General features: G+C 36.9%; 1 protein-coding gene across 2 annotated transcripts in view; it reads right to left on the reverse strand.

Moving 5' to 3' along the window:
- LOC124151838 (LIM and calponin homology domains-containing protein 1-like) overlaps positions 1-24,874 on the reverse strand; it is a 184,468-nt gene that overhangs the window by 88,869 nt on the left and 70,725 nt on the right. For both annotated transcript variants that reach the window (XM_046524486.2, XM_046524487.2), the window contains one exon: positions 687-796. In XM_046524486.2, the coding sequence (XP_046380442.2) occupies positions 687-796 (110 nt within the window). The remainder of the gene's footprint in view (positions 1-686; positions 797-24,874) is intronic.

A 24,874-nucleotide genomic window follows, 5' to 3' on the forward strand; every position in this document is an offset into this window, starting at 1 on the left:
ACTACAGCTCTGGGTGACTGTACCAACACAATGACACTGCTATAGCTGACATGGTCTAAGGCGCTTGTACTACAGCTCTGGGTGATTGTACCAACAGAATGACACTGCTTTAGCTGACAAAGTCTAAGTCTCTTGTACAACAGCTCTTGGTGATTGTACCAACAGAATGACACTGCTATAGCTGACATGGTCTAAGTCTCTTGTCCTACAGCTCTGGGTGACTGTACCAACACAATGACACTGCTATAGCTGACATGGTCTAAGTCTCTTGTACTACAGCTCTGGGTGACTGTACCAACGCAATGACACTGCTATAGCTGACATGGTCTAAGTCTCTTGTACTACAGCTCTTGGTGATTGTACCAACAGAATGACACTGCTATAGCTGACATAGTCTAAGGTGCTTGTACTACAGCTCTGGGTGACTGTACCAACACAATGACACTGCTATAGCTGACATGGTCTAAGTCTCTTGTACTACAGCTCTGGGTGACTGTACCAACAGAATGACACTGCTATAGCTGACATGGTCTAAGGCGCTTGTACTACAGCTCTGGGTGATTGTACCAACAGAATGACACTGCTATAGCTGACATGGTCTAAGTCTCTTGTACTACAGCTCTGGGTGACTGTACCAACAGAATGACACTGCTATAGCTGACATGGTCTAAGTCTCTTGTACTTACTCTGCTATTGCTCTCTGTGACAAGTCTTCCAGGTCAGCAACATCGAACAAGTGTGAGTCTGGGAGACCAAAATGGTTCTTCAAAGAGGTCAAAAACACATTCAGGTTGTCCTGTAATTAGATAAAAGTAAGTTCATAAATAATTAGAACCAATCTGTCCCCAGCTATATAGTGTCACTCCATGGTCACTGCTCCCAGGCACTCTCCAATGTGGACTGTTTGTATGTCAAATGCCTTTTAGTTCAGTTTTTGACCACCATAACTCCGATAACCAAGACATCCTCAGGTTGTCAGGGGTGAAGCTGATAGCGCGACCTGAAAATCTCGAAACTATTTTATCACTTATTGCAAGATTATAACAGTCAGACATACAAACTTTTGGATTCTTCGAGACAAAAAGTAGCTGTAGGAGGTATAGTAGCTTCGGCAGATGTGTATGCAGTGTATGCAACTCTGAGTCACCACTTGAATGGGTCGAAATGTTCTTGAGCTAATAGTAAATGCAAGCACGAAACTGTTGGGCTACTACGAGGTGGTGAGGTGAGGTGCGGTGAGGTGAAATGGAGTTTAACATTGTCAATAACTATTACACTCATATAGCTGTGTGCGTGCGTGCGTGCTTGTTGGGCTACTAGGAGGTGGTGAGGTGGGGTGAGGTGAAATGGGGTTTAACGTGGTCCATAACTATTACACTTATATAGCAGTGTGTGTGCGTGCGTGCGTGCGTGCGTGCGTGCGTGCGTGCGTGCGTGCATGCTGAAATAATATTCTCCAAGATCTACTATTGATTCGGTAAAAAATATCCAATATAATAACCCAAAATAGTTTTAATGCATTCCATTCTCTGACCACAAAGGTTCATTTTAAGGTGTCAATATCAGTTCTTTTGATCGTAGTTGGTTTACACAGCAGAGAGTTGGTGCAATCTGCTGAAACTTGTGTTCAATCCTTTTCTTTGTGAATAAAATATGTTTAAATAAAAAAAAACTAATTCTTTGCATAAAATAGTCTTACCTGACTTGTCTTGATTAATGAGACTCATTATAAATTTAGCAATCGAGTTGAAGCATTTGGATATGTAACATGTACATTTTACTGAACTACTACAGATTTTCTTTTGAAATATCCTTGCATACCTTATTTCCTAACAATTGCTGATATATCAAGGGATGAATGAAACAAAACATTGATTTGTTTATACTGGTAAGTGATGTCTTCAATGTTAAAATTCACCTATATGAACGTCAAATTGTAACATATTCAAAGGGGCACTGATCTAAAGCATATCCCCGGGACTGGTTGTTGCCTTTGTTATTGTTTTTTCCCCGTGAATACCCGGATGATACGCAACACAACTGAGCGTGACAAGAGACTGGGCTACTGTCTGCAAGGACAGCAAAATAAACTTGGGACAATATTTGTTTTACCCATTTTTGAACACTGATTGGTTAACCGTGATCTATAAAGATTTCGACAAAGGGCGCATGTTAATTAATTTCTTCAACCTAAACAAACAGACATAAAGAACGATGGAGCTCATCGGTTGTCGTCATTTGGAAATACCCCTGATTGTTATAGTTTTAAAAAAAAGTATCCATTTTCGGATTGCGTCGATAATACGATTACTACTCCCTTGTTATCATCAAAGTTTTCTGGTATAACCCCTACACTTGTGTATTTGTCGTCATTCACTTGATGCTCAGTCATTGAATTTATTACAGGTATTATTAGTGGTACACCACTCCAAATACCTGACGAAGGTTCCCATTTGGCATTTCTTGTGTCTGGGGTAATTATTCAATCTAAATCCAAGGTATAAAGTGAGGTGAAATGTGTGTTATGTAATATGCACGTGGCAGCCCAGCAAGAGATGAATGATCAGTTGATTTACAGCGGATCGTTCATAGTCATCAAAGGATTAACAGAAAATACATTGATTGATTAATCACTGTTATCTTGCACGGTGGATATCTCAGAAGTGAGTGTTTACATGTCTAGGTTTACTAAAACAAAGGGAATAAACTCACATCCTTGCGTGAAGTGCCGATGTAAAAACAACATACTTTGTTCAAAGGGTTAACCGATAATACGTAGATTAATTGCTCATTGTTATCTAACTCAATGGATTTTTTTAGGAACCGTGGACGTTATGAAAATAGTTGTCACGTGGGCTTTCTCAGCCGACCCTTGAGGCTTGACACCTATGTGAAACACCTGAAACAATCTAAGTGATCAGTTGAGAAACGAACACGGGTTATATTATCCCGAAATGATATATATATTTTAAAATAATTTATTGTTACAGAGACACGTGACATCGAATACATTTCTTTGTATAGCTGCAGACGTATTGGATATTGTTCCTTTGTGTGGATATTCACGGATACATTCCTCGAACAAGGAAGCTGCCTAAAATTACATGTGGTAGGTTGTAATTATGATATTCGCATTTTGTTTTCCTTCATTTGCAGTAGCATTGGACAGATTCATCTTGTTCCTCTACGTCTTGGTTGGGAAATTCTTCGATGCGTGATAGACATTGTTTTCACAAGTCTTTTCCTTTGTTTCTTACAGTCAATTTGTAAAATGTGATTCTCTCAGGCAATTTATAAAATGTGTAAATATTTCAGTCATTGTGACTGAAATATCTGTCCATTTCTTTAACAGATTGACCAAAATTTATTACCGTATTCGACGTAATAAGCGCCCTGCTCTAATAAGCGCCCACGGCAATATTTGCTAATATATTGGCTAATGAACAATCTCAGTTAGCATCCCTTCCAATTGATTAATGTACACAAGACTTATTTATTTGTGTATAATATGCACTCGTATGTCATATGCATCCTTAATTATGGGCAATTAAATCCTGGAAAAATATATCTGTCGTATATAAACATTTCAGGCTGTCAGCATAAACCACAAAATTTACGATCTTTCAACTCAAAATAATATCCTAATAAGAGCTCCCTACTTCTAATTTTGAGAGCGCCCTGGGCGCTTATTACGTCGAATACGGTAAGTCGATCAATAGGGCCTAAAAACATCACAATAGATTATTATGTAGGATTAGAAGCCACACAATATTACTTTTCATCGTAACATTTCAGTCTCTTGGTGATGAAATTAAACATAAAAATGTTTGGAATTCCTTGTCATAATAATACAGATGGACATATTTTTCTGTCAATTTGTAAAATAACTGAATATTCAGGCGTTAAATAATTTTCCTAAGTGAAAATTTTTCACATTTTGACTGTAAAAACATAAACACGATAAAATAAGCAATGCTCAGGAGAAAAATTTACTTTGTGTTGCAAGTCAAAATAGTGTAAACGAAAATCACACAATTACCAAGCAAGTGACTTATCAAAACTTCGTCACCATTACCGATGCTACACACAAAGATACCTACATTGCCTTATTATTTCCAAAACTGTATTTCATTTTGTTGTTCAATGTGACCATACGCCTTTATACTATCAATAAAAGTGACAAATGCGCTTACGAATTGCGCAGTACAGGTTGTGAACTAGTCTAGGTTTCTGCTATATCATCCGGGTACTCACGGGAAAAAACAATAACAAAGGCAACAACCAGTCCCGGGGAATTGCTTTAGATCAGTGCCCCTTTAAGAGTGTTTTACAGGAATGTCAACAATGTCCTTATCAACATGATACAGGCACCAAAACTCCAAATCCCATCATCACAAGAATGATGTATACAAACAGATCACACGCAGGTTTTCAGCAAGTGAGTGAGTGAGTGAGTTGGGTTTAATGACACTTTGATTAATATTTCAGTTATATCACGGCATGTCAGCTTAATTTGGGAGGAAAGACCGAAGTGATGCAGGTCCCAGACAATTACTACTCTGGAGAAACCCTCAAGCATGGGTATGCTACTGAAAAACCTTGAAACATAATCGGGCGAGCAGGGATTGGAACCAACAATCATAGGTTTCTTGTGCGCCCAAGGGACACAACTCTGCACAACAAATTGCAGCGCCTTAGATGAATGTGCCACTCATGCCCCCAGCAAGTTCTGAAAGAGTTGTCTGACATGACATTCTCACAATGACACAGCTAAAACCACAGCAGACAAGATCTGGTCATAGTTTCTAGTCTGCATATGTTTCAGTATGAATTTGTATGTATAAACATGCAGAAAATCTGCAACAGCATTAAATGCACTGAACAATGCATGTGTCTGAAACCCTACCTACAGTACACTACTCTGCATTCTAAACCAAATGGGGTTGTGTACAGAAGTATCATTAGTTGAAAAACGACATTTCATTGTGTATCAATACTTTTTTTTCCAAATAGTGTTTTTCTCTCACTACAAAAATGTAACATTCTGACACATGATACATTACAAGACACCCACACATAGTACATTACAAGACACCCACACATAGTATATTACAAGACACCCACACATAGTACATTACAAGACACCCACACATAGTACATTACAAGACACCCACACATAGTACATTACAAGACACCCATACATAGTACATTACAAGACACCCACACATAGTACATTACAAGACACCCACACATAGTACATTACAAGACACCCACACATAGTACATTACAAGACACCCACACATAGTACATTACAAGACACCCACACATAGTACATTACAAGACACCCACACATAGTACATTACAAGACACCCACACATAGTACATTACAAGACACCCACACATAGAACATTACAAGACACCCACACATAGAACATTACAAGACACCCACACATAGTATACTAGAAAGTGTTTTTACTCGTAAAAACATATGTCTCCCCCCACTCCCCTAACCCCCATTCATTCGTTTACTTCACGTTAAACCCCATCTCTTCATTCCCACCCTCCATTACTAAATAACAGAGACAAAAATAGAACTCCTAGAAATTTCAAACAACTAATGGGTACCACTTCAGGACTTGGTTAATATGTTACAACTTCATGAAATAATATTAAATGGTTTCTGAGTTATGGTCAGGAAACAAAGCTTACCCCCATTCAGAGTCTATGTTCAACTTATCTCCATGGAAACGGGAAAAAATAAAAATGTCAAAAATCTCTAAATAGCAAAAGTCACCACTTCTGTGCTGGGTTAATGTGTATACAAAGTTTCGCGAAAAAATATTAAACGGTTTCTGAGTTATGGTCCGGAAACAAAGCTTACCCCCATTCAGAGCCTATGTTCAACTTATCTCCATGGAAACGGGAAAAAATAAAAATGTCAAAAATCTCTAAATAGCAAAAGGCACCACTTCAGTGCTGGGTTAATGTGTATACAAAGTTTCGCGAAAAAATATTAAACGGTTTCTGAGTTATGGTCCGGAAACAAAGCTTACCCCCATTCAGAGCCTATGTTCAACTTATCTCCATGGAAACGGGAAAAAATAAAAATGTCAAAAATCTCTAAATAGCAAAAGGCACCACTTCAGTGCTGGGTTAATGTGTATACAAAGTTTCGCGAAAAAATATTAAACGGTTTCTGAGTTATGGTCCGGAAACAAAGCTTACCCCCATTCAGAGCCTATGTTCAACTTATCTCCATGGAAACGAGAAAAAATAAAAATGTCAAAAATCTCTAAATAGCAAAAGGCACCACTTCAGTGCTGGGTTAATGTGTATACAAAGTTTCGCGAAAAAATATTAATCGGTTTCTGAGTTATGGTCCGGAAACCAAGCTTACCCCCATTCAGAGTCTATGTTCAAGTTATCTCCATGGAAACGAGAAAAAATAAAAATGTCAAAAATCTCTAAATAGCAAAAGGCACCACTTCAGTGCTGGGTTAATGTGTATACAAAGTTTCGCGAAAAAATATTAAACGGTTTCTGAGTTATGGTCCGGAAACGGTGGGAACGCCGACGCCTACGGGAACCGTGCCAAAAACAATATGTCTCCCTCCATTCTGGGGGAGACATAATTATAAGACACCCACACATAGTATATTACAAGACACCCACACATGGTACATTACAAGACACCCACACATGGTACATTACAAGACACCCACACATAGTACATTACAAGACACCCACACATAGTACATTACAAGACACCCACACATAGTACATTACAAGACACCCACACATAGAACATTACAAGACACCCATACATAGTACATTACAAGACACCCACACCTAGTACATTACAAGACACCCACACATAGTACATTACAAGACACCCACACATAGTACATTACAGACGTCCTCAGGAGGTACGCAGTCTTGGGACCATCTAAACCTTTAATACTCAGGCTATGACAAGGACCCCTTGACTTTCCTGCTCAGTTTTGAATACTGCTTACAGCTAGATACTCATCCCAAGGCAAGCTTGCTATGTCAACCCTTGCCTGCTTGTAGCATGTACCTGCATTGTCAGCCACCCTAAACCAAAGTACAACATTATATATCATTAGGATTGATGACTCAATCCTTGTCAGTGAAAACTTTGGCTACACAGGGAGATACAAAGTAGGTGGTATAAGCCCAGGTTTGAAGCATTGAAAGCATGAAAATACACTGACTGACTGAGACAAAAATATATCCCTCTTATCAACCCCTACAGAGAATATATACATATTGCAATGTCGCCTGGATGAGTGGCCTGAAACTATCACAATTACTCCCTACTTTATGTGACCTGGTTATCTCCCCTGGACATGTTTACACGTGATGGCCAAAGTATATGAAACCACCAGCTGGGCCTATATAAGAGATGTCAATGTTTTCCTGACACAACAGATGTTGCTGGAATGCATGGTATGTGCTCAGATCAGCAGGTGTGTCATAGAAACAATCTTCATAATGAAGTCACACAGGGGATGATAAGAAACTCTCCTCTATTTCCTGTGTATCGCTTCTACAGGGTAAATGATCACATCCTCTACAGGGTAAATCATCACATCATCTACAGGGTAAATCATCACATGCTCTACAGGGTAAATCATCACATGTTCTACAGGGCAAATGATCTACAGGGTAAATCATCACATCATCTACAGGGTAAATCATCACATGCTCTACAGGGTAAATCATCACATGCTCTACAGGGTAAATCATCACATGTTCTACAGGGTAAATGATCTACAGGGTAAATCATCACATCATCTACAGCGTAAATCATCACATGCTCTACAGGGTAAATCATCACATGCTCTACAGGGTAAATCATCACATGCTCTACAGGGTAAATCATCACATGCTCTACAGGGTAAATCATCACATGTTCTACAGGGTAAATAATCACATCATCTACAGGGTAAATCATCACATGCTCTACAGGGTAAGTCATAACATGCTCTACAGGATAAATCATCACATGCTCTACAGGGTAAATCATCACATCATCTACAGGGTAAATCATCACATGCTCTACAGGGTAGGTCATAACATGCTCTACAGGGTAAATCATCACATGCTCTACAGGGTAAATCATCACATGTTCTACAGGGTAAATGATCTACAGGGTAAATCATCACATCATCTACAGGGTAAATCATCACATGCTCTACAGGGTAAATCATCACATGCTCTACAGGGTAAATCATCACATGTTCTACAGGGTAAATCATCACATGCTCTACAGGGTAAATCATCACATGTTCTACAGGGTAAATGATCTACATGGTAAATCATCAGATGCTCTACAGGGTAAATCATCACATGCTCTACATGGTAAATCATCACATGCTCTGCATGGTAAATCATCACATGCTCTACAGGGTAAATCATCACATGCTCTACAGGGTACATCATCACATGCTCCACAGGGTGCATCATCACATGCTCTACAGGGTAAATCATCACATGCTCTACAGGGTAAATCATCACATGCTCTACAGGGTAAATCATCACATGCTCTACAGGGTAAATCATCACATGCTCTACAGGGTACATCATAACATGCTCTACAGGGTACATCATCACATGCTCTACAGGGTACATCATCACATGCTCTACAGGGTAAATCATCACATGCTCTACAGGGTAAATCATCACATGCTCTACAGGGTACATCATCACATGCTCTACAGGGTACATCATCACATGCTCTACAGGGTACATCATCACATCATCTACAGGGTAAATCATCACATGCTCTACAGGGTAAATCATCACATGCTCTACAGGGTACATCATCACATGCTCTACAGGGTAAATCATCACATGCTCTACAGGGTAAATCATCGCATGCTCTACAGGGTACATCATCACATGCTCTACAGGGTACATCATCACATGCTCTACAGGGTAAATCATCACATGCACTACAGGGTAAATCATCGCATGCTCTACAGGGTAAATCATCACATGCTCTACAGGGTAAATCATCACATGCTCTACAGGGTAAATGATCTACATGGTAAATCATCAGATGCTCTACAGGGTAAATCATCACATGTTCTACAGGGTTAATCATCACATGCTCTACAGGGTAAATCATCACATGCTCTACGGGGTAAATCATCACATGCTCTACAGGGTAAATCATCACATCCATTACAGCTGAGATGAAATGGAGTTTAACACAGTGATCAAGATTATTGCACATATATAGCAATGTGCATTCACGTGTCTGCTTGTCTTAGCATGGACCAATGTCAATTTTATAGTGCATGCCCACTGAGATACCATGCCAGAGTTTAACATGAATACCCAACTCAGACATAGTGTACTAACTCTGAGACGACCAGACTTTGTTTTAGCCCCTTAATTACGAGCGCCAGGCAGGGTAACAACAAATACCATCTTTTAACGCCTATTGGTATGATATGGTCGGGGGCCGAACCCCCCACCTGACACTCTACCACTAGACCACAGAGGCAGTCTTCAGGGTAAATCATCCCTCGCGTTTTGCAAATGTTCACATATCAGTTATTTTCTAATGCCCCTGTGAGCATTCTGGGTAAAAACAGGTCCCCAGTATCCAATGCTGGTCATGAGAGGATTGGGTGGTCAGATACAGGGACTGATATGGTGTCATTATTCCCCGATGGTGGGGATCATTTCTCCCATTTCTTCAGTCTGTCAACCCTCCATTGCATCAAAGTGTCAATGTTCTGCTATAATCATGCAGCCATACAAGCTTGTTTCTTGTGGAAAGCCCATGGTCCCCCAGAACTGAGTATGAAGTACAGTGGGGAGGACACCTTTTGACAAAACAATCCTGGGTCCTCATGTCCACAGCTGTCACAGACAGCCATTTGTCGCAGCTACACATACCAGCGTTGCTAATTCTTTACTGTCCCACAATCTCATGGGGCAAACTATGAATCTTTCAACACTAAATCAATTCATAAGGACAAAATCATGGGTGTGTTGATCTCTTCACAACATCAGAATAGACAGGGTGGAAAGTCGTGAAGTAAGATCATGTGCCCTGTATGCTAACACAGAAGCAGACATGTTACAGTCTCCTAGTGAGACAGTCATGATCAGTTATCTTTGATCATTGTGACTTGAAAAAACAAATTGAGATTTTCTTATTAGAGCAGTTTCAAATCAAAATAGCTATATTGTGATGATATTGTAACAAATAATTCTTCCAGAATATTAGAGAAACACACATGACAGAGCTCAATGGAAAATACACATTTGTTGACAATTAATGAATCTAGTTTTACATATCTAGTTGCCCACAATTACAGCCAATGACAACAGGAGGGGCCCAGACATCAATGTGACACCCAACTGGAATGTTTATGCACTACTTATTGTCTTGTTACAAAGGCTTTGCCTGCATGTAAATCTCTGCATTTTGATGTAGCAAGGAAAAATGGAATTCCTCACAATAAGCTTAATGTCAACTGTTTGCAAGAATAACAAGAGCAAATTGGAGTCGGGGAAGACTAATCAGACAGGTGTTAACAAAAGATGAAACACACAAAATATGGTTGGCATGCTGTGCTGGCCAGTGTCCAAGGAGGGATCAGCCATACAGCCACATTCCGGCGGCAGCGGTTGCGGCGGCGTGTGGAGGCTCATCCTGCCTGTTAGCTGTACTAGTGGGCAGGCATGCTACAGCAGCAGCATTCACTGTGTATGACTGGAGCAAGGTGGAGGAAGCACATCAAAGGAAGCCATTTATTGATATCGATATAAAACTTTAAGAAGCATGAGACCAAGATATGTCACAGTGTAATACACAACCTCCATTATTGGGAACGGCTTTGGGGGGTTATGCTATCCTATGTCCAATGCACAGTCACAAACTACCACTTTTCTCTTCAGGGGAAGTATTTGCTTGGAACAAATGTGAGATTACAATGGTTTGTTTGTTTGTTTATTTGTTTGTTTGTTTGTTTGTTTGTTGTTTAACACCCCACTCAGCAATATTCCAGCTATATGACTGCGGTCTGTGTAAATAAAGTAATCTGGACCAGACAATCCATTGATTGACATCATGAGCATTGGACCACGCATTTGGGGTACAATGACATGCATCAACCAAGTCAAGCAAGCCTGACCACCCGATACCCTACGACAAGCAGAGTCGCGTTCTATGGCAAGCATTGGTTGCTGAAGACCTATGCTAACCAAGATTTTCATGGGCTGTGAGATAACAAACTTATTCAAGCCGTCAATGTAATTTTTAAAGTAAATTTTTCACATGAATATGACAAGACAAAGTCATCTACAATTCTAACTGTATTTACCTAATTATAATTTATGAATGCAAAAAAAGAAAGAAATTAATACAATTCAGATAAATGATTCACCCAATACATGTTTTTATCTTGTGATCAACCGGTGATTCTGTGCGACACAAGTGCAATATTATTACTTGCAATGATGAATAGAAATAATATTTGAAATTCTGACAATTGTTTATCTTTCATTCCAAAGTCTAACACAGGATGAAACATACAACAGCTACCAAACAAAGTACATGTAGTACTAATGATTTCACTCATTCCTTAGTGTGTCCTAGAGACTATGTATTTCATTCATGTGGCTCAGTCAATGTATTGCTGATTAAGAGCATCAGGGAGATTGTTATTTACCAGGTGCAAGCTATCCTGACATCTTGTCGTGTAGAAATGGTGATGCACACAGATAAAGAATTACTAAGTCAAGATGACTGTTATCACAAGTCTACATTGATGGAGAATTACTAAGTCAAGATGACTGTTATCACAAGTCTACATTGATGGAGAATTACTAAGTCAAGATGATTGTTATCACAAATCTACATTGATGGAGAATTACTAAGTCAAAATGACTGTTTTCAAAAGCCTACATTGAATTACTAAGTCAAGGTGAAAGTTTTCACAAATCTACATTTATGGAGAATTACTAAGTCAAGATGACTGTTATCACAAGTCTACATTGATGGAGAATTACTAAGTAAAGATGACTGTTATCACAAGTCTACATTGATGGAGAATTACTAAGTCAAGATGACTGTTATCACAAGTCTACATTGATGGAGAATTACTAAGTAAAGATGACTGTTATCACAAGTCTACATTGATGGAGAATTACTAAGTAAAGATGACTGTTATCACAAGTCTACATTGATGGAGAATTACTAAGTAAAGATGACTGTTATCACAAGTCTACATTGATGGAGAATTACTAAGTAAAGATGACTGTTATCACAAGTCTACATTGATGGAGAATTACTAAGTAAAGATGACTGTTATCACAAGTCTACATTGATGGAGAATTACTAAGTAAAGATGACTGTTATCACAAGTCTACATTGATGGAGAATTACTAAGTAAAGATGACTGTTATCACAAGTCTACATTGATGGAGAATTACTAAGTCAAGATGACTGTTATCACAAGTCTACATTGATGGAGAATTACTAAGTAAAGATGACTGTTATCACAAGTCTACATTGATGGAGAATTACTAAGTAAAGATGACTGTTATCACAAGTCTACATTGATGGAGAATTACTAAGTAAAGATGACTGTTATCACAAGTCTACATTGATGGAGAATTACTAAGTAAAGATGACTGTTATCACAAGTCTACATTGATGGAGAATTACTAAGTAAAGATGACTGTTATCACAAGTCTACATTGATGGAGAATTACTAAGTAAAGATGATTGTTATCACAAGTCTACATTGATGGAGAATTACTAAGTAAAGATGACTGTTATCACAAGTCTACATTGATGGAGAATTACTAAGTAAAGATGACTGTTATCACAAGTCTACATTGATGGAGAATTACTAAGTAAAGATGATTGTTATCACAAGTCTACATTGATGGAGAATTACTAAGTCAAGATGACTGTTATCACAAGTCTACATTGATGGAGAATTACTAAGTCAAGATGACTGTTATCACAAGCCTACATTGATGGAGAATTACTAAGTAAAGATGACTGTTATCACAAGTCTACATTGATGGAGAATTACTAAGTCAAGATGATTGTTATCACAAGTCTACATTGATGGAGAATTACTAAGTCAAGATGACTGTTATCACAAGTCTACATTGATGGAGAATTACTAAGTCAAGATGATTGTTATCACAAATCTACATTGATGGAGAATTACTAAGTCAAAATGACTGTTTTCAAAAGCCTACATTGAATTACTAAGTCAAGGTGAAAGTTTTCACAAATCTACATTTATGGAGAATTACTAAGTCAAGATGACTGTTATCACAAGTCTACATTGATGGAGAATTACTAAGTAAAGATGACTGTTATCACAAGTCTACATTGATGGAGAATTACTAAGTCAAGATGACTGTTATCACAAGTCTACATTGATGGAGAATTACTAAGTAAAGATGACTGTTATCACAAGTCTACATTGATGGAGAATTACTAAGTAAAGATGATTGTTATCACAAGTCTACATTGATGGAGAATTACTAAGTCAAGATGATTGTTATCACAAATCTACATTGATGGAGAATTACTAAGTCAAGATGACTGTTATCACAAGTCTACATTGATGGAGAATTACTAAGTCAAGATGATTGTTATCACAAATCTACATTGATGGAGAATTACTAAGTCAAAATGACTGTTTTCAAAAGCCTACATTGAATAACTAAGTCAAGGTGAAAGTTTTCACAAATCTACATTTATGGAGAATTACTAAGTCAAGATGACTGTTATCACAAGTCTACATTGATGGAGAATTACTAAGTAAAGATGACTGTTATCACAAGTCTACATTGATGGAGAATTACTAAGTCAAGATGACTGTTATCACAAGTCTACATTGATGGAGAATTACTAAGTAAAGATGACTGTTATCACAAGTCTACATTGATGGAGAATTACTAAGTAAAGATGACTGTTATCACAAGTCTACATTGATGGAGAATTACTAAGTAAAGATGACTGTTATCACAAGTCTACATTGATGGAGAATTACTAAGTAAAGATGACTGTTATCACAAGTCTACATTGATGGAGAATTACTAAGTAAAGATGACTGTTATCACAAGTCTACATTGATGGAGAATTACTAAGTAAAGATGATTGTTATCACAAGTCTACATTGATGGAGAATTACTAAGTAAAGATGACTGTTATCACAAGTCTACATTGATGGAGAATTACTAAGTAAAGATGACTGTTATCACAAGTCTACATTGATGGAGAATTACTAAGTAAAGATGATTGTTATCACAAGTCTACATTGATGGAGAATTACTAAGTCAAGATGACTGTTATCACAAGTCTACATTGATGGAGAATTACTAAGTCAAGATGACTGTTATCACAAGCCTACATTGATGGAGAATTACTAAGTAAAGATGACTGTTATCACAAGTCTACATTGATGGAGAATTACTAAGTCAAGATGATTGTTATCACAAGTCTACATTGATGGAGAATTACTAAGTCAAGATGACTGTTATCACAAGTCTACATTGATGGAGAATTACTAAGTCAAGATGACTGTTATCACAAGTCTACATTGATGGAGAATTACTAAGTCAAGATGATTGTTATCACAAATCTACATTGATGGAGAATTACTAAGTAAAGATGATTGTTATCACAAGTCTACATTGATGGAGAATTACTAAGTAAAGATGACTGTTATCACAAGTCTACATTGATGGAGAATTACTAAGTAAAGATGACTGTTATCACAAGTCTACATTGATGGAGAATTACTAAGTAAAGATGATTGTTATCACAAGTCTACATTGATGGAGAATTACTAAGTCAAGATGACTGTTATCACAAGCCTACATTGATGGAGAATTACTAAGTAAAGATGACTGTTATCACAAGTCTACATTGATGGAGAATTACTAAGTCAAGATGATTGTTATCACAAGTCTACATTGATGGAGAATTACTAAGTCAAGATGACTGTTATCACAAGTCTACATTGATGGAGAATTACTAAGTCAAGATGACTGTTATCACAAGTCTACATTGATGGAGAATTACTTAGTCAAGATGACTGTTATCACAAGTCTACATTGATGGAGAATTACTAAGTCAAGATGATTGTTATCACAAGTCTACATTGATGGAGAATTACTAAGTCAAGATGACTGTTATCACAAGTCTACATTGATGGAGAATTACTTAGTCAAGATGACTGTTATCACAAGTCTACATTGATGGAGAATTACTAAGTCAAGATGATTGTTATCACAAGTCTACATTGATGGAGAATTACTAAGTCAAGATGACTGTTATCACAAGTCTACATTGATGGAGAATTACTAAGTCAAGATGACTGTTATCACAAGTCTACATTGATGGAGAATTACTAAGTCAAGATGACTGTTATCACAAGTCTACATTGATGGAGAATTACTTAGTCAAGATGACTGTTATCACAAGTCTACATTGATGGAGAATTACTAAGTCAAGATGACTGTTATCACAAGCCTACATTGATGGAGAATTACTAAGTCAAGATGACTGTTATCACAAGCCTACATTGATGGAGAATTACTAAGTCAAGATGACTGTTATCACAAGTCTACATTGATGGAGAATTACTAAGTCAAGATGACTGTTATCACAAGTCTACATTGATGGAGAATTACTAAGTCAAGATGACTGTTATCACAAGCCTACATTGATGGAGAATTACTAAGTAAAGATGACTGTTATCACAAGTCTACATTGATGGAGAATTACTAAGTCAAGATGATTGTTATCACAAGTCTACATTGATGGAGAATTACTAAGTCAAGATGACTGTTATCACAAGTCTACATTGATGGAGAATTACTAAGTCAAGATGACTGTTATCACAAGTCTACATTGATGGAGAATTACTTAGTCAAGATGACTGTTATCACAAGTCTACATTGATGGAGAATTACTAAGTCAAGATGATTGTTATCACAAGTCTACATTGATGGAGAATTACTAAGTCAAGATGACTGTTATCACAAGTCTGCATTGATGGAGAATTACTTAGTCAAGATGACTGTTATCACAAGTCTACATTGATGGAGAATTACTAAGTCAAGATGATTGTTATCACAAGTCTACATTGATGGAGAATTACTAAGTCAAGATGACTGTTATCACAAGTCTACATTGATGGAGAATTACTTAGTCAAGATGACTGTTATCACAAGTCTACATTGATGGAGAATTACTAAGTAAAGATGACTGTTATCACAAGTCTACATTGATGGAGAATTACTAAGTCAAGATGACTGTTATCACAAGTCTACATTGATGGAGAATTACTAAGTAAAGATGACTGTTATCACAAGTCTACATTGATGGAGAATTACTAAGTAAAGATGACTGTTATCACAAGTCTACATTGATGGAGAATTACTAAGTAAAGATGACTGTTATCACAAGTCTACATTGATGGAGAATTACTAAGTAAAGATGACTGTTATCACAAGTCTACATTGATGGAGAATTACTAAGTAAAGATGACTGTTATCACAAGTCTACATTGATGGAGAATTACTAAGTAAAGATGACTGTTATCACAAGTCTACATTGATGGAGAATTACTAAGTAAAGATGACTGTTATCACAAGTCTACATTGATGGAGAATTACTAAGTCAAGATGACTGTTATCACAAGTCTACATTGATGGAGAATTACTAAGTAAAGATGACTGTTATCACAAGTCTACATTGATGGAGAATTACTAAGTAAAGATGACTGTTATCACAAGTCTACATTGATGGAGAATTACTAAGTAAAGATGACTGTTATCACAAGTCTACATTGATGGAGAATTACTAAGTAAAGATGACTGTTATCACAAGTCTACATTGATGGAGAATTACTAAGTAAAGATGACTGTTATCACAAGTCTACATTGATGGAGAATTACTAAGTAAAGATGATTGTTATCACAAGTCTACATTGATGGAGAATTACTAAGTAAAGATGACTGTTATCACAAGTCTACATTGATGGAGAATTACTAAGTAAAGATGACTGTTATCACAAGTCTACATTGATGGAGAATTACTAAGTAAAGATGATTGTTATCACAAGTCTACATTGATGGAGAATTACTAAGTCAAGATGACTGTTATCACAAGTCTACATTGATGGAGAATTACTAAGTCAAGATGACTGTTATCACAAGCCTACATTGATGGAGAATTACTAAGTAAAGATGACTGTTATCACAAGTCTACATTGATGGAGAATTACTAAGTCAAGATGATTGTTATCACAAGTCTACATTGATGGAGAATTACTAAGTCAAGATGACTGTTATCACAAGTCTACATTGATGGAGAATTACTAAGTCAAGATGATTGTTATCACAAATCTACATTGATGGAGAATTACTAAGTCAAAATGACTGTTTTCAAAAGCCTACATTGAATTACTAAGTCAAGGTGAAAGTTTTCACAAATCTACATTTATGGAGAATTACTAAGTCAAGATGACTGTTATCACAAGTCTACATTGATGGAGAATTACTAAGTCAAGATGACTGTTATCACAAGCCTACATTGATGGAGAATTACTAAGTCAAGATGACTGTTATCACAAGTCTACATTGATGGAGAATTACTAAGTAAAGATGACTGTTATCACAAGTCTACATTGATGGAGAATTACTAAGTCAAGATGACTGTTATCACAAGTCTACATTGATGGAGAATTACTAAGTAAAGATGATTGTTATCACAATTCTACATTGATGGAGAATTACTAAGTAAAGATGATTGTTATCACAAGTCTACATTGATGGAGAATTACTAAGTAAAGATGATTGTTATCACAAATCTACATTGATGGAGAATTACTAAGTCAAGATGACTGTTATCACAAGTCTACATTGATGGAGAATTACTAAGTCAAGATGATTGTTATCACAAATCTACATTGATGGAGAATTACTAAGTCAAAATGACTGTTTTCAAAAGCCTACATTGAATTACTAAGTCAAGGTGAAAGTTTTCACAAATCTACATTTATGGAGAATTACTAAGTCAAGATGACTGTTATCACAAGTCTACATTGATGGAGAATTACTAAGTAAAGATGACTGTTATCACAAGTCTACATTGATGGAGAATTACTAAGTCAAGATGACTGTTATCACAAGTCTACATTGATGGAGAATTACTAAGTAAAGATGACTGTTATCACAAGTCTACATTGATGGAGAATTACTAAGTAAAGATGACTGTTATCACAAGTCTACATTGATGGAGAATTACTAAGTAAAGATGACTGTTATCACAAGTCTACATTGATGGAGAATTACTAAGTAAAGATGACTGTTATCACAAGTCTACATTGATGGAGAATTACTAAGTAAAGATGATTGTTATCACAAGTCTACATTGATGGAGAATTACTAAGTAAAGATGATTGTTATCACAAGTCTACATTGATGGAGAATTACTAAGTAAAGATGACTGTTATCACAAGTCTACATTGATGGAGAATTACTAAGTAAAGATGACTGTTATCACAAGTCTACATTGATGGAGAATTACTAAGTAAAGATGATTGTTATCACAAGTCTACATTGATGGAGAATTACTAAGTCAAGATGACTGTTATCACAAGTCTACATTGATGGAGAATTACTAAGTCAAGATGACTGTTATCACAAGCCTACATTGATGGAGAATTACTAAGTAAAGATGACTGTTATCACAAGTCTACATTGATGGAGAATTACTAAGTCAAGATGATTGTTATCACAAGTCTACATTGATGGAGAATTACTAAGTCAAGATGACTGTTATCACAAGTCTACATTGATGGAGAATTACTAAGTCAAGATGACTGTTATCACAAGTCTACATTGATGGAGAATTACTAAGTCAAGATGATTGTTATCACAAATCTACATTGATGGAGAATTACTAAGTAAAGATGATTGTTATCACAAGTCTACATTGATGGAGAATTACTAAGTCAAGATGACTGTTATCACAAGTCTACATTGATGGAGAATTACTAAGTAAAGATGACTGTTATCACAAGTCTACATTGATGGAGAATTACTAAGTAAAGATGATTGTTATCACAAGTCTACATTGATGGAGAATTACTAAGTAAAGATGACTGTTATCACAAGCCTACATTGATGGAGAATTACTAAGTAAAGATGACTGTTATCACAAGTCTACATTGATGGAGAATTACTAAGTCAAGATGATTGTTATCACAAGTCTACATTGATGGAGAATTACTAAGTCAAGATGACTGTTATCACAAGTCTACATTGATGGAGAATTACTAAGTCAAGATGACTGTTATCACAAGTCTACATTGATGGAGAATTACTTAGTCAAGATGACTGTTATCACAAGTCTACATTGATGGAGAATTACTAAGTCAAGATGATTGTTATCACAAGTCTACATTGATGGAGAATTACTAAGTCAAGATGACTGTTATCACAAGTCTACATTGATGGAGAATTACTTAGTCAAGATGACTGTTATCACAAGTCTACATTGATGGAGAATTACTAAGTCAAGATGATTGTTATCACAAGTCTACATTGATGGAGAATTACTAAGTCAAGATGACTGTTATCACAAGTCTACATTGATGGAGAATTACTAAGTCAAGATGACTGTTATCACAAGTCTACATTGATGGAGAATTACTAAGTCAAGATGACTGTTATCACAAGTCTACATTGATGGAGAATTACTTAGTCAAGATGACTGTTATCACAAGTCTACATTGATGGAGAATTACTAAGTCAAGATGACTGTTATCACAAGCCTACATTGATGGAGAATTACTAAGTCAAGATGACTGTTATCACAAGCCTACATTGATGGAGAATTACTAAGTCAAGATGACTGTTATCACAAGTCTACATTGATGGAGAATTACTAAGTCAAGATGACTGTTATCACAAGTCTACATTGATGGAGAATTACTAAGTCAAGATGATTGTTATCACAAGTCTACATTGATGGAGAATTACTAAGTCAAGATGACTGTTATCACAAGTCTACATTGATGGAGAATTACTAAGTCAAGATGACTGTTATCACAAGTCTACATTGATGGAGAATTACTTAGTCAAGATGACTGTTATCACAAGTCTACATTGATGGAGAATTACTAAGTCAAGATGATTGTTATCACAAGTCTACATTGATGGAGAATTACTAAGTCAAGATGACTGTTATCACAAGTCTACATTGATGGAGAATTACTTAGTCAAGATGACTGTTATCACAAGTCTACATTGATGGAGAATTACTAAGTCAAGATGATTGTTATCACAAGTCTACATTGATGGAGAATTACTAAGTCAAGATGACTGTTATCACAAGTCTACATTGATGGAGAATTACTTAGTCAAGATGACTGTTATCACAAGTCTACATTGATGGAGAATTACTAAGTCAAGATGACTGTTATCACAAGCCTACATTGATGGAGAATTACTAAGTAAAGATGACTGTTATCACAAGTCTACATTGATGGAGAATTACTAAGTAAAGATGACTGTTATCACAAGTCTACATTGATGGAGAATTACTAAGTCAAGATGACTGTTATCACAAGCCTACATTGATGGAGAATTACTAAGTCAAGATGACTGTTATCACAAGTCTACATTGATGGAGAATTACTAAGTCAAGATGACTGTTATCACAAGTCTACATTGATGGAGAATTACTAAGTCAAGATGATTGTTATCACAAGTCTACATTGATGGAGAATTACTAAGTCAAGATGACTGTTATCACAAGTCTACATTGATGGAGAATTACTAAGTCAAGATGACTGTTATCACAAGTCTACATTGATGGAGAATTACTAAGTCAAGATGACTGTTATCACAAGCCTACATTGATGGAGAATTACTAAGTAAAGATGACTGTTATCACAAGTCTACATTGATGGAGAATTACTAAGTCAAGATGATTGTTATCACAAGTCTACATTGATGGAGAATTACTAAGTCAAGATGACTGTTATCACAAGTCTACATTGATGGAGAATTACTAAGTCAAGATGACTGTTATCACAAGTCTACATTGATGGAGAATTACTTAGTCAAGATGACTGTTATCACAAGTCTACATTGATGGAGAATTACTAAGTCAAGATGATTGTTATCACAAGTCTACATTGATGGAGAATTACTAAGTCAAGATGACTGTTATCACAAGTCTACATTGATGGAGAATTACTTAGTCAAGATGACTGTTATCACAAGTCTACATTGATGGAGAATTACTAAGTCAAGATGATTGTTATCACAAGTCTACATTGATGGAGAATTACTAAGTCAAGATGACTGTTATCACAAGTCTACATTGATGGAGAATTACTTAGTCAAGATGACTGTTATCACAAGTCTACATTGATGGAGAATTACTAAGTCAAGATGACTGTTATCACAAGCCTACATTGATGGAGAATTACTAAGTAAAGATGACTGTTATCACAAGTCTACATTGATGGAGAATTACTAAGTAAAGATGACTGTTATCACAAGTCTACATTGATGGAGAATTACTAAGTCAAGATGATTGTTATCACAAGTCTACATTGATGGAGAATTACTAAGTAAAGATGATTGTTATCACAAGTCTACATTGATGGAGAATTACTAAGTAAAGATGACTGTTATCACAAGTCTACATTGATGGAGAATTACTAAGTAAAGATGATTGTTATCACAAGTCTACATTGATGGAGAATTACTAAGTCAAGATGACTGTTATCACAAGTCTACATTGATGGAGAATTACTAAGTCAAGATGACTGTTATCACAAGCCTACATTGATGGAGAATTACTAAGTAAAGATGACTGTTATCACAAGTCTACATTGATGGAGAATTACTAAGTCAAGATGATTGTTATCACAAGTCTACATTGACGGAGAATTACTAAGTCAAGATGACTGTTATCACAAGTCTACATTGATGGAGAATTACTAAGTCAAGATGACTGTTATCACAAGTCTACATTGATGGAGAATTACTTAGTCAAGATGACTGTTATCACAAGTCTACATTGATGGAGAATTACTAAGTCAAGATGATTGTTATCACAAGTCTACATTGATGGAGAATTACTAAGTCAAGATGACTGTTATCACAAGTCTACATTGATGGAGAATTACTTAGTCAAGATGACTGTTATCACAAGTCTACATTGATGGAGAATTACTAAGTCAAGATGATTGTTATCACAAGTCTACATTGATGGAGAATTACTAAGTCAAGATGACTGTTATCACAAGTCTACATTGATGGAGAATTACTTAGTCAAGATGACTGTTATCACAAGTCTACATTGATGGAGAATTACTAAGTCAAGATGACTGTTATCACAAGCCTACATTGATGGAGAATTACTAAGTCAAGATGACTGTTATCACAAGCCTACATTGATGGAGAATTACTAAGTCAAGATGACTGTTATCACAAGTCTACATTGATGGAGAATTACTAAGTCAAGATGACTGTTATCACAAGTCTACATTGATGGAGAATTACTAAGTCAAGATGACTGTTATCACAAGCCTACATTGATGGAGAATTACTAAGTAAAGATGACTGTTATCACAAGTCTACATTGATGGAGAATTACTAAGTCAAGATGATTGTTATCACAAGTCTACATTGATGGAGAATTACTAAGTCAAGATGACTGTTATCACAAGTCTACATTGATGGAGAATTACTAAGTCAAGATGACTGTTATCACAAGTCTACATTGATGGAGAATTACTTAGTCAAGATGACTGTTATCACAAGTCTACATTGATGGAGAATTACTAAGTCAAGATGATTGTTATCACAAGTCTACATTGATGGAGAATTACTAAGTCAAGATGACTGTTATCACAAGTCTACATTGATGGAGAATTACTTAGTCAAGATGACTGTTATCACAAGTCTACATTGATGGAGAATTACTAAGTCAAGATGATTGTTATCACAAGTCTACATTGATGGAGAATTACTAAGTCAAGATGACTGTTTTCACAAGTCTACATTGATGGAGAATTACTTAGTCAAGATGACTGTTATCACAAGTCTACATTGATGGAGAATTACTAAGTCAAGATGACTGTTATCACAAGCCTACATTGATGGAGAATTACTAAGTCAAGATGACTGTTATCACAAGCCTACATTGATGGAGAATTACTAAGTCAAGATGACTGTTATCACAAGTCTACATTGATGGAGAATTACTAAGTCAAGATGACTTGCACATCAGCATAGAGAATCACTCCAAGTCAAGATGACAGCTGGTAAAGACTGTAATGAAAAGCGTTGGTAACTCCACACATCATGTAGGAACACATCGGTACATGTACTCTGAAGAAGGATAGAGTGTATCCATGTATACCTGAATGGTTCCCAGTGTATCACTTATAAATACTCACTAGCTCTGACAGAAGACAAATGATGCAATAGAAGCAGCTGAACAGAATACTGAGGCTGTGGGTCCCTCTGTCAGACACACCACATCCACACTGTTCACCCCGCTTTTGTCAGGGCAAAACATCATGGTGGATTATCACACTGCAAACCTGAGCTCTGCATCTTTTCATGTCTTTGACATAATATATTCAAGGCAAAGGAAAGAAGAATGCCACTCAACTCCTTGCTCACCTGTACATGGAAGACAGATGCTCATCTGTGTGTGAAGGTGGGGAAAGGTGAGCTGGGTGTTGGGTCTCACTGCTTCCTGTCCTACACCTATTGACAGTCACACACTGACTGTGGCATTGCAGCTGTAGAAGCCGGCCCATGTAATTAACATACGTTGCTCCCTGGTCAGCGTGGCCACACATACACCACAGACAGCTCACCACAGACAGCTCACCACATACATCACAGACAGCTCACCACATACATCACAGACAGCTCACCACAGACACCACAGACAGCTCACCACATACACCACAGACAGCTCACCACATACACCACAGTATGCTCTCCACATACATCACAGACAGCTCACCACATAAACCACAGACAGCTCACCACATACACCACAGTATGCTCTCCACATACATCACAAACAGCTCACCACATACACCACAGACAGCTCACCACATAAACCACAAACAGCTCACCACATACACCACAGACAGCTCACCACATACACCACGGACAGCTCACCACATACACCACAGTATGCTCTCCACATACACCACGGACAGCTCACCACATACGCCACAGACAGCTCACCACATAAACCACAGACAGCTCACCACATACACCACGGACAGCTCACCACATACACCACGGACAGCTCACCACATACACCACAGACAGCTTACCATATACATCACAGACAGCTCACCACATACATCACAGACAGCTTACCATATACATCACAGACAGCTCACCAAATACACCACAGATAGCTAACCACATACACCACAGACAGCTTACCATATACATCACAGACAGCTCACCACATACACCACAAACAGCTCACCACATACACCACAGTATGCTCTCCACATACATCACAGACAGCTCACCACATAAACCACAGACAGCTCACCACATACACCACAGTATGCTCTCCACATACATCACGGACAGCTCACCACATACATCACAGACAGCTCACCACATACGCCACAGACAGCTCACCACATACACCACAGACAGCTCACCACATACGCCACAGACAGCTCACCACATACGCCACAGATAGCTAACCACATACACCACAGACAGCTTACCACATACATCACAGACAGCTCACCACATACACCACAGACAGCTCACCACATAC

This window comes from Haliotis rufescens, unplaced genomic scaffold (genome assembly GCF_023055435.1).
Source record: "Haliotis rufescens isolate VD_foot unplaced genomic scaffold, xgHalRufe1.0.p SCAF_7, whole genome shotgun sequence".
NCBI classification, from domain to species: Eukaryota; Metazoa; Mollusca; class Gastropoda; order Lepetellida; family Haliotidae; genus Haliotis; species Haliotis rufescens.